The sequence below is a fragment of the Sturnira hondurensis genome, unplaced genomic scaffold (genome assembly GCF_014824575.4).
Source record: "Sturnira hondurensis isolate 20B ecotype Veracruz unplaced genomic scaffold, ASM1482457v3 Scaffold0008196, whole genome shotgun sequence".
NCBI lineage: Eukaryota > Metazoa > Chordata > Mammalia > Chiroptera > Phyllostomidae > Sturnira > Sturnira hondurensis.
In genome coordinates this window covers 6,474,737-6,487,144 of record NW_028080827.1, presented here as the reverse complement: position 1 = coordinate 6,487,144, position 12,408 = coordinate 6,474,737, and the positions used below count along the sequence as shown (strand labels likewise).

General features: G+C 42.6%; 1 protein-coding gene across 2 annotated transcripts in view; it reads left to right on the top strand.

Annotated features, from left to right (window-relative positions):
• DMXL2 (Dmx like 2) overlaps positions 1-4,577 on the top strand; it is a 133,178-nt gene extending 128,601 nt beyond the window's left edge. For both annotated transcript variants that reach the window (XM_037054633.1, XM_037054632.1), the window contains 3 exons: positions 219-271; positions 2,227-2,444; positions 3,149-4,577. In XM_037054633.1, coding sequence (XP_036910528.1) covers positions 219-271; positions 2,227-2,444; positions 3,149-3,358 — 481 coding nt within the window. In that variant the 3' untranslated portion in view covers positions 3,359-4,577. The remainder of the gene's footprint in view (positions 1-218; positions 272-2,226; positions 2,445-3,148) is intronic.
• Positions 4,578-12,408: the final 7,831 nt, after the last annotated feature.

Sequence of the window (12,408 nt, the reverse complement as noted above, 5' to 3'; positions counted from 1 at the left end):
ATGAGACAGTACTGTGCAGTGTGAAAAGGTTAAACTCTTAGATGAGATAAAACCCCAGTCCCAGCCTCTACCCTCATTCTAGTTGAAAAATCACTGCTTTATAAATGTGAGTGAACAAAAAAGATAAGATTGAGTAAGATATTTGACTTGACAGTTTGCCCCTAATGAGGACTTAGAACAATTGTTTATGATGTATTTTTGTTATTGTTCTTTATGAGAAATGTATGTCTCTGGGACACTTTGATATCACCTGGAAACAGCCTCATTCATGGTGAGTGTTACGGTCTTTAATTTGTAATACACTCTGAAGGAATGCTTTCCTGGTTTTGTTTTACCCAGTGAATCCAGTCAGTGGTTTATTTATTACATGGGTTGTTGATGGATAAGTATTTAGAAAGAATAAAAACCTGAAAGTTAACTAGAATACCCGCCAGTTTGCTAAGGTAAATATATGTGGTCATCAGTTGTGTTCTCTTCCGAAGACACGGTGTGGCGGGCAGTGTTACTGACACGGCCATGTAAGGAATAGGTCACAAAGTGTTCATTGAGTTTAGGAGAAATGAGATCATATTTTAAAGAATTAAACTTAACCATAACATGAAAGTTAACCGTACAGTAAGAGCTAGAAATATGAATAATACCATCTAAATATTACTCATTTTTTAAAAGACAGTATTTTCCAAATTAGTGCCCTAATGGTCTATCTTCCACCTCATGCTGCCGAGAGAATGTTCCATGCTCCACCCAGTCTGGGTGAAAGCTGCCTGGGTGTTCCTTAAAAACAGGAAGATTTCTCAGTCTTTTACTATACTGATGTGGATTTTGAAAAGTATAGTTAATTCCCATTTTTATTTTTTTTAAATGCTGGGAAAGCATTTATTTCAAAAATGTATTTGGTGCTTAGATGATAAACAGGAAATGAAAGCCAGTCATATTCTACTTTATCATTTTACTTTTGATCATTTTTTAAGCTCTGAAAAACAAAATGAGATCGTTTCCTATGTGTGGACTTTTGAAACATGGAGTAATGTTGTGAAACAACATTAAAAGAAAGCGGGGGGCGCTGTTCTGTATTTCTGTAAGCGTGCTTTACCCAGTACCGCCTCAGTGCCCAGTCGCACTGCCGGGCACCTCGTGGGCCCCGGGCGCGTCTCCAAGCCGGTGTCCCTGCTGCTGACGCGCGCGCTCTCCAAGGCCGCCCCACGCAGGTGCCAATGCGGGATTCGTGTGTAGCCCCGTGCCAACGGCCCCCGTGTGTCGTGGCTCCTCACTGGAGCCCAGAATACTCCCTGCCTGGAGCTTGGCTCTGCCCTCCAAGAAGTCATTTGCTCTGATGCAGAAGCCCTGCCTGCTAGTAATTGGTTCAACACTCACCATAGGGCTTTAGGTTTGAGAGGAAGGCCAACATCCCATTGTCCCTAAACCTGAGGAATTCCTCTGGGAGAAAACCAAGTTTCTGATCTGTGGTCAGTCCCCACTGTACTCGGTGGGGTTTAGTGGCTCCCAGGGCCTGGCATTGAGTCCGTTTCGGGAAGGCGGCAGTGTCGTCAGCCCACCGCAGGCCAGAAGACAATCGTCGCTGCCTCTGCTGGGTCTCAGGGTGCCCACAGAAGGTGAATTTACATAATTGAGTGACTTGTTTTGATTCATTAGTAGAATAATTCTTTTATATTCTTCCCATTTTTATTATCTTTTAAAATTTTGCTGCTTAGTGGGTTATAGCTTTAATCATAGTAACACCCCAGAATCGTGGGAGCACTAACTCCTTAACCTGTAGCTGGTCGCTTCCACGCCGGACCACTTGAGAACAGCCCGAGCCACACCAGCCGGGGCTGGGGCGCTGGGGAGAACCTCTGATGAGGCTGTGGGAATGGGCAGGAACCAGGAGGCGGGAAGTACTTGTCATTGGTGGCTGGTGGTGAGGTGGCTGAGTGTGTCATTGGAAGCTCGGTCACCTCTGCACCTGTGCTTCTACATACTTCTTCTGAGGCAGTATAACTTAGTTCGGGCTTAAGGTTTAAGCTTGGGGTATGTGTGTCTTCATATTGAAATTATGGATAATATGTTTCTCTGTCATTTCTTGGTATCTTTCTTAATACTTTGATCATGTGATCACAGAAAGTAGAATGAAAAAATGTGCCTATCTTATTTAAATATGCATTGAAATATTACCAGAACTGCCAAGGTAGAAATGTGTTGGAAAAGGCTCTTACCGTGCTCCTTCAGGTTTCACATGCCATGACCACGGTGCCACGGTACTTCAGTACGCGCCAAAACATCAGCTCCTGATATCTGGGGGCAGGAAGGGGTGTGTCTGCATTTTTGACATCCGGCAGAGACAGCTGATTCACACGTTCCAGGCACACGACTCAGCCATTAAGGCTCTGGCCCTGGATCCCTGTGAGGAATTTTTTACTACAGGCTCAGCAGAAGGTAACATAAAGGTGAGTCAGTAGGAGAGGTTGCGATTGCACGTTGACTTTATCTGCTGTCAAGACAGATGGGGAAGAAACCCTGAACTCACTACCATGTTCTTTGAAGTGAGGGCATAAAGTGAAGTTTTCCGGAGGTACTGAATGTCTCTGGCCATCCTTCCTTCCTTCTATATGGTTCTTTCTAAACTGTAGTAGTTCAGAAAACCAGAGATTTAACTTCATCAGACTCCCAGGTTATTAAGAAACTTTGAAGAGCTCTATAATTAATGCATGGATTTTTTGATGAGCATTGGTTTGGCTCCACCCTCCTCCCACCTCTGCCCCCAGGACCTTACTCTGTTTGATATAGTTAAGGTGAGGTTTTGGATAAATAAGATGGTACTGTTTTTTTATATTGCCAGGGCCTCGCTTAGCATTGGGGACATGCTTAACTGAATTAACTTAAATATGTAATTGAGTTATAAGTGGGGTGATGTAGTTAATATGAAATTATAAGAGGATGTCAAGAGAGAAATTTGAAAGAAGAAGGAATAAAGTGTGAGGACAGTCAGTTAATCATCTGCATGGTATTATCTCTAATTAGAGAGGCTGTCAGGAGATCAGTGGATGGGAAAGTTGGGCCGAAGGAACAGAAGATAAAATCACGTGTCTGCTTTTGGCTTCTCTTTGTGACTTACATTTGTTGTTTTCACCCTGTTTTTCTTTTCAACCAGGTTTGGAGATTGACAGGCCATGGTCTGATTCATTCATTTAAAAATGAACATGCTAAACAGTCCATATTCAGAAACCTTGGGGCTGGAGTCATGCAGATGGACATCATCCCGGGAAATCGGATCTTCTCCTGTGGGGCCGATGGCACTTTGAAGACTAGGGTTTTGCCCAGTGCTTTTAACATCTCTAATAGAATTCTTGACATTCTATAAATTCAAGATTTGGGACTTTATTTTTATAAACATTTCAATTAAAAAACACACAGCAGTAATTACCAGGCATTTCTGCTTTCCAAGCAGTTAACACATTGAACACAATGCAGAGAATCTCTGTGTAGAATTTGCATCTGATTCAAGCTGAGTGTTGCCTACACAGGTTGGTAGAACGACTGTGCATGTTCCTTTTATCATGCTGACATACTTAAATCAAACCTAGTGCTCTATGAAGGATAGCTATTCTTTACAGCATTTACTAAACCTGATTCAGAAAACATTAGTAAGTTACAGTAATGAGAAGGACCTCTGTACCAAATTAAGGAAGAAAATGTTGCTGGTTCAGGTTTTTCTTCCTATTCTTACAACGGATTGAAGCATGCCTCCAGTCTCCTTTGGTGAAGGAAGGATAGTCATAAGGAGTTAGAAGCTCTCAATCACCAGAATCACCTGCTAAGCTATGAAGCCACGTGCAGTGACTAGTTCCCTGCCCAGAGAGGTCACTTCCATTCTTTCCTGCTGAATATTTTTCCTGTTAGTGTTTAAACTGAGCTAGTACTGTAACTTGCAGATGAGTGCAAATTTAAATGCAATGTTTTCCTCACGATTTGCACATTCACATTTTTCAAACTGCTAGTTTTTCTATTTAAACATTTGCTTTCTTGGTAGGAATGTAATAATATGAACATGACATATTTGTAGTTAACCAAAACATGCCAGTTCAGTACTTTTTATTTTCTTATTCCAGTGTAGTGCCTTTTCTTTTCATGGATTCATGGTTAAACACAACATTTGAAGGCTATGTTGAAACTATCTATACCAATAGAGCATTTCATATCATAATTAAAATGAATGTTAGGCTTTTTGTGGCCAGTTAATAGTTGATGAGATTGGTGATACTATTTATTACCACAGCCTATTGTATAAACTATGCAGAATTAAATATTTGCTTGTAAAATATAGCCAATGTTGTCATATTTTGCTGTACCTCCTTGGTTATGACCAAAAATATGTTGAGATATTGAAACCAATGTCTGTGTATTTAAATGTTTACCAGCAAATTGTCTCATCATGTTAATGAGAATGCTTAATACCTGTGTGATAAACAGTAAAATATAATGGCATAAAAGCACCTTTCTCTGAAGGCAATGTGATGTTCAGGCTGTGAAATACCTATGTGAAAGAAAAAATAAATGTTATTTGTTAGGGTTTTACCTTAGTTTGGTCTGATATTTTTTTATAATAATTTAAACTGTTGAGATGATTTTACATTTGATAAAATGTTTAACTTCTAGAAAAAAATTTAAGCTGTTAGAATGCAGTTCATTCACTCATGAACATTTACTGAGTCATAAGCCATTCTAGGAATTGGAATATAGTGGTGCATTTACATGAAGGAGCTCTTACCTTTTGTGACAGCATGGATGGACCTGGAGAATATTATGCTAACTGAAATGTAATGAACAAAAACTAGCAAGCAAAATAGAAATGTACAGAGAATAGATCAACAGCTGTCAGAGGAACTAGGTGAAGGGATCAAGAAAAAAAATTCATAGTCACAGAAAACAGAATGGTGATTACCAGAGGATAGGGAGTTGGAGAGAGGTAGAAGAGGGCAAAGGGGCATTAATGTTGATGGGAGGAGACTTGACTTGGGCTGGAGAACATGCAGTACAGTAGCAGACGATGTGTTATAGAACTGTATACCTGAAACATACATAATTTTATTAGCCAGTGTAACCCTAATAAATTCAATTTTAAAAAACCCACATCAGGATGCAAAAATAGAACATCAAAAAGAAACTCACTTCAGATGTAAGGGCAGTACAGACTGAGAGTGAAGATACTCCATGCAAATTAAAACCAACACAAAGCTAGGGTACTTATATATGTGTGTGTGTGTGTGTGTGTATATATATATATATCAGACAAAATAGACTTTAAAACAAATCTTGTAATACGAGAGAGAGAAGGGCATTACATAATAATAAAGGGGTCAATCCAACAAGAGTATGTATGACATTTACAAATATCTATGTGCCAAATATAAGAGCAGCTAAATGTATAAAGCAAACATTAACAGATCTAAAGGGAAAAGTAAAAGAGCAACATAATAAATATGGAGTGCAGATCCAAGGTGGTAGAGTAGTAAGTGCAAACTTCACTAACCACCTCCTAGGGCCAATCTGGACTTACAACTAAACTGTAGACAAATCATCCAGAATAGCCAACTGAACACTACTATGCTAGAGAGAAGCATTATAACCCCAGACATGCAGAAGAAACCATTTCACCACAAGACTGGTAGGCAAGGTAGAGGAGGAGCAGTAGGCTAGCTGAGCTCCCATGGGCAGTAGCTGAAGTTCTAGAGGAATATTTTGGCAGCTGGGGGTCCACCTGAGAAGAGCGGGGTCTAGACCCCAAGCTGGGCTCCCCAGCCTAAAGCACCACAGATGGAAAGGAACCCAACTAACATCCAGCTGTGAAAAGCATCAGGGGTTCTGCCTATCAAGGAGAGATGGCTAGAGACGCAGAGAGCCTTCTAAAAGGCCAAAGCACAAAATTTCATTTGCAGCCACTTATACTGGGCACTAGCAGAGGGAGGGCAGTGTGGACTACAGACACTTGAGGAGAGTCTGGGGTTGGTGGTTCTGAGGAGAGAACTGAAGGAAGAGCTACCAGGATCCCTGAGCTGAGTCATTCCCCACACTGCAGAAGCCATCTTTTTCAGCCAAAGCACTCTTTTCCAAGAGGCATCAGGGTGAAGGAAGCAATAGCCCTTATCCTGTGGTGCTTAAGCTGGGCTGGTGATTACAGATTGATTAGAGTAACAATTGATGAGTTAAACAGCAGTTTAGTTGAACAAGTAAGGTGGAAAGTACAAAGAAGCAGCCAAAATAAGAAAAGAAACAGACCCCAAATGAAAGAAGACAATTCTCTAGAAGAACTAGATAAAATTGGAGGTAAGCAATTTATTAGATAGAGTTTAGAGTAATGATTATAAGGATGCTCAACAGCATTGAAATGGACATAAACCATAAAAAAAGGACCAGTCAGAAATAATGTAATATCTGAAATGGATAATACATAGGAAGGAATAAACAGTAGATTAAATGAAGCAGATGATTGAATCAGTGTGTCAGAAGACAAGGTAGGAAAAAATAACCAGGCAGAGCAGAAAAATAAAACATTTTTTTAAAAAAGGAGAGCATAAGAAATTTTGGGCAACATGAAGCAAAACAACATCCACATCAGGGGAATACCAGGAGAAGAGAGTGAACAAGGAAATGAAAACCTATTTGAAGAAGTAGTGACTGGAAACTTCCCTAACCTTGTGAAGCAAAAAGACAGAAGTCTAGGAAGCTCAAAGAGTCCTGAGCAAGTCAGACCCAAAGCAGCTTACACCAAGACACATCATGAAATGACAAGGCTCAAAGAAAGACAAGGAGAGAATCCTAAAAGTTACAAGAGAAAAGCAAGTAGTTACATATAAGGGCACACCAATAGACTGGCATCAGATTACTCAACAAGAACATTTCAGGCCAGAAGGTAGTGGTGTGAAATATTCAAGGTGATGAAAAGTAAGGACCTACAACTAAGGCTACTTTACCCAGCAAGGTTATCATTTAAATCAAAGGAGAAATAAGGAGCTACCCAACCAGAAAAAGCTAAAGGAGTTTGTTAATACCAAACCACTACAGCAACAAATATTAAAGGGCTTCCTTGAAGAAAGAGGAGGAGGAGGAGGGGGAAGGAAAAAACAGAGGAAGAGGAAGAAGAAGGAGGGGGAAGAAGAGAAAGAAAAAGGACAGCCATCTAAAATGGCACTAAGTATGTATCTATCAACAATCATCTTAAATGTAAAGGGCTTAAATGCTCCAACCAAAATACATAAGGTAGCTGAATGGATAAGAAAACAAGACACATATATATGATGCTTTCAAGAAAACCATTTCAGATAGAAAGATAGAGATTGAAAGTAAAGGGATGGAAAAAGATATTTCATGCAAATGGAAAGGAAAAAAAAAAACCTTGGGCAACAGTACTTATATCCGACAAAATAGACTTTAAAATGAAGGCTATAGTAAGAGACAAAGAAGGTCACCACATAACAATAAAGGGAACAGTCCAACAAGAGGATATAAACCTAGAAAACATTTACACATCCAGCATAGTAAATCTAAATATGTAAAGCAAATCTTGATGGACATAAAGGGAGAGGTAGAAATACAGTCATAGTTGGGGTGTTTTAAACACTTCACCGACTTCAATGGAAGATCTTCCAGACAGATAATCAAGAAGGAGGCAGTGGTCTTCAATGACACACTAGATCAAATGGATTTAATTGGTATCTTCAGAGCATTTCACCCAAAGCAGCAGAATATACATACTTTTCAAGTGCACATGGAATGTTTTATGGGATAGACTACGTGTTAGGACATGAAACAAGTCTCAATAAACTTAAGAAGATAGAAACCATATCCAGCATCTTCTCTGACCACAATGCTATGAAACTACAAGTCAATCATAAGAAGGACACTGGAAAACACACAAAGACATGGAAGCTAAATAACATGTTATTAAACAGTGAATGAGTCAACAATGAGATCAAGGAAGAAATCAGAAGATACCTTGAAACAAATGAAAATGAGGACACACCATCCAAAATCTGTGGGACTCTGGGAAAGCAGTCATAAGAGGGAATTCACAGTATGATAGGCCTATATCAAAAGATCAAGAAAAAGCTCAAATAATCTAACTTCACACTCAAGCTTGAAAAAAAATAAAACAAAGCCCAATATTAGTAGAAGGAAGGAAATAATGAAGACCAGAACAGAAATAAATGAAATAGCCTTTTAAAAAATGACACAAAAGATCAATGAATCCAAGAACTGGTTCTTTACAAAGATAAATGAGATTGACAAATCTTTAACCAGAGTCATCAAAGGGGCGGGGGAGAAAACAACCAAATAAAATCAAAAGTGAAAGAGGAGAAATAACAACCGACACCAAAGAAATACAAATCACTAAGAAAATATTATGAACAATTATATGCTAACAAACTGGACATCCTGGACAAAATGGGTAAATCCCTAGAAGCATACAATCTTCAAAAAATAAATTTTAAAAAAATAGGAAGAATTAGAGACCCTGAAGAGATGAAATGAAATTGAAGCAGTAGTTAAAAAAACAACAACAAAAAATCAGCAACCTCTCGACATACAAAAGCCCTGGATCAGATGGCTTCACAGGTGAATTTTATCAAATATCCCAAGAACTAACACCTCCCCTCAAACTATTTCATAAAATTCAAGAGGAGGGATGGCTCCCAAACTCATTTTGCGAGGTCAGCATTATCCTACTTCCAAAACCAGATAAACACACTACAAAGAAAGAAAATTATAGGCCAATATCCCTGATGAACATAGATGCTAAAATCCTCAACAAAATACTAGTAAACGGAATACAGCAGTGCATCCGAAAGACCATACACTATGATCAAGGGGGATTTATTCTGGGAATGCAAGGTTGGTACAACATTCACAAGTCAATAAATGTGATTCACTATAGGAAACCTATCTGCATGGAGTGGCAAATGTAGTCCGGCCCTACTGGAAAGCCTATAGGTGTGTGTTGGCCGCAGGACACCAAACCCACAGATTGGCTTTCCCTTGGGAAATCAGGCCTGCATTATACCTAGGCTTCTTTGAGGCTTGCTCTTGCTAAAACTCCCTTGCCCTGAAGCAGAAAATGATTACTGCATATCTTTAAAGTAACTTCCTGAAGTCTATGCTTATTCTCCCAAGGACAGAATATAACCAAACCAATCACGTACTATTCCCTTGCATTTGCAACACTTTTTCCTTGTTAATCTGTAGTAGGTAATCAGTAACATCCTTTTCTTTGTTATCTGTACAAAGTGATCACTTAAAGCAAACCTGAGCATAATGAATGAGAACCTTCTTTGATGTGTGCTATTAGAAAGCCAATAAAAGCCTGTCAAGGCAAGGGTCGAGGTGCTCTCCCCTGGAAAGAGTAGCTGTGTCGTCCCTTTTTCTCCACAGAACTTCAGTAATCCAGGTGAATTTGTTTTGTCTCATCCACAACACCTCGGACACTGCTGGCAAGAGTCTGTATCATTTGCCGCTGGAACAGGGACACAGGGCTACGAGCTGTGGTTGTGGACAACACACCAATTTAGTTGGAGTGTGTGCATCAGCTCAGGTAAGGGCCACTGACACCGAGTGCTTTTTGGTATGGTTGTGGGGTGTGTTGGATTTCAGAGGAAAAGGAATTTCTTCCAAGGTCGCCCTCTCTTGAGAACTTTACATCTGCACCCTCTTTAGTAAGCAGGAGCCTTGCTCTCTCTCCCAAGTGTTTGCCGCAATCTCCTGGGCACGGGTCAAGCAATTAAGAGCCACAGGCGTGCTCGCCACTAGAAGACACCTGTGAGGGGATAGGCTAGGACATGGACCCAGACAGAACACTAGGTTTCCTGCCAGCCACAAGCGAAAGTCCATGCAAACGAGAGGCACGCTGTAAAAACACTCACAAGCCCATCCCCGTAGCACAACCCCCAGCTAGGTCTAGGCTTGGGAGAAAGAGCAAAGACTCTTCCTTTAATCTGCTTTAAAAACAGAAACTAATTGCAGGGCTATTTACAAGGATATCGGCAAATTCTTTCAAGCTGCCTCTTGTGGTCCTTTTGATTTTGCCTTTTCCCCTCTATCCACCAGCGGAAGGAAAAGCAGATAGTGAATGAGTGTTGGAGTTTCTACCGGACTCTGAAGATTGCTTTCCGGAAGAATTTAGTGTTAGTCACAGGTTTTGTATGAGAGCCTTAGGCATTTACCGAGCTCTGAAGACAAAGGGCACTTCCTCCCCTCATGGGAGAAAAAGGCACTTCCTCCCCTCAGCTGGAGATATCGGGTGTTCCTGTTAGAGGAAATTGGCAGTTATTTAAAAAAACAGCACAGCACCCAGGGAATGACTTGTTTTTTTCCCCTTTGTTTCTTGCTTGTCCCTGCGGGCCAGAGATAACAATTGCTAAAGATAACATTTGTGCACCAGAGACAACATTGTGTCTCTGTGTGCTAGAGATAACATTTCCCTTCTGTAAGCTGCTGCTTGTTTTCCCACCAGAAGTAATGGTCTGAGTGACAGACCACCCCTCACCCTATATAAGCAATTGCTCCCCACTGATCAGGGCCCAGAATTTGGAGACTGCCTCCTCTGGGTCCGTGTGGGTAAATAAAGGAACCACTTCGCTTCCTCCAGTGTTAGGCCTGAGTTCTTCCTGTAACATTTTGGGTCCCTGACCGGGAAACAACACGAGCAGGCGTTTGCCTCTGGTGAGGTGGCCTTGGGAGCTCTGTGGAGCCCTGTGATGGAAAGGAAGCACGCGCCCCGGTTATTTTGGGTCCTCACCCATCCAGGACTCCATGGTTAGCTGCAGGCGAGACCCACTCTCTCTCTGGGCTGGAGAGGGAGTGAACTGGTCCAGCTTGGGGAGCTACACAGCCTTTGGATTGGTAAGTGCCCCTGGGACTAGCACCCGAGACTAGACCCACTCCTTGTGGTGGAAGGAGAGACTGATCACCTCTCAGGCAGGCAATTAGCCGTAAGTCCTTTAAAGGCCAGTTGGAGAAACGTATCCCCACTTGGTTAGGGCAGGCCTACTTGGGTAGGACTGTATAAACTCTTGGATGTCTGTCAGAGGTTTGTCTGTGTGTTGGTGTGAGTGACTGAGTAGTGGTTCCATGGGTGAAAAACCTATGGAGTCTGAGTGGGCCCCAACCTGCAGTTCCTCGGTCTGTCATAGGGCATAATGGCTGGGAGTTTAACCTGGATTCTACGTGGGCAGCCTTAGCTAAGACAGACCCAAGTCCCTTGCAAGAGGAGAGGCCAGGCAGTCATCCCTTTGTTTGTCTGCGCCATTGTGGGAGGGACGTCATGGGTGCAGGACCCTCAACAGTACTAGACTGCATGTTGCAGAACTTTGATCGGTTTCGGGGCCAGGACCCAAACATGCCTTGAGACCAACTAGAAACTTTCTGTACATCAGAGTGGCCAACATTTGGGATAGGCTAACCCCCTGAGGGAACCCTGAACTTAAGGATAATTTGGGCGGTACCTCTGAAAGTCACAGGCAAGCCAGGACACCCAGATCAGTACACTTACATAGACACATGGCAGGAATCAGCGCAGGGCATGCCGTCAGTGTGCAGGTCAGAAGCCTAAGACAGTAGGAAAGGCTGGCGGTAGGCGAAAAGTGGCGCAATCCAGTGTTTTAGTCGCCCGGCCAAGAGAAACACGCCGCACCCCCCCCCCCATTTTCAAAGGAGAGCCAGAGGAAGAGCCGCCTACCAGTGTACTTCCCCCATATGCTCGGGAACTCTCCCGCAGGCCCCAGAGATTGAAACTCCACCGCCCTCAGTCTCCTCCGCACCAGGTCCAGCTGGGCCACCTGCCTCCCCGGTTATGACAAGGCTCCAACACCGACCTGCTGTCCAGGTACCCTTAAGGGAGACTCAGGCCCTGCCGCAGATCGGGCCAGATGGCACCAAACAGCCAGGGCGGACCACTGTCTATCACCAGCCCTTTACCACCACCGACCTTTTAAACTGGAAGCACCACACCCCGTCCTACTCAGAGAAGCCCCAGGCCCTGATAGACCTCATGGAGTCCATTCTGCAGACCCACCGCCCCACCTGGCATGACTGCCAGCAACTGCTCCTCACCCTGTTTAACACAGAGGAGCGGAGGCGTATCCTCCAGGAAACCCACCAATACTTAGAGACTGTAGCACCAATGGGCATCCTTGACCCAGTCCGTTGGGCCAGGATGGTGGCTCCTGAGGCCCAGCCTGACTGGGACCACAATACAGAAGGAGGGAGGGATGCCCTCCTCCGAGGGATCCGAGCAGGGGCCTGACGACCAACAAACATGTCAAAAGTAGCCGATGTCTCCCAGCACCTGATGAGTACCCAAGCGATTTTTATGAGCCTGTGTGAGGTTTATCGGGTCTACACCCTGTTCGATCCAGAAGG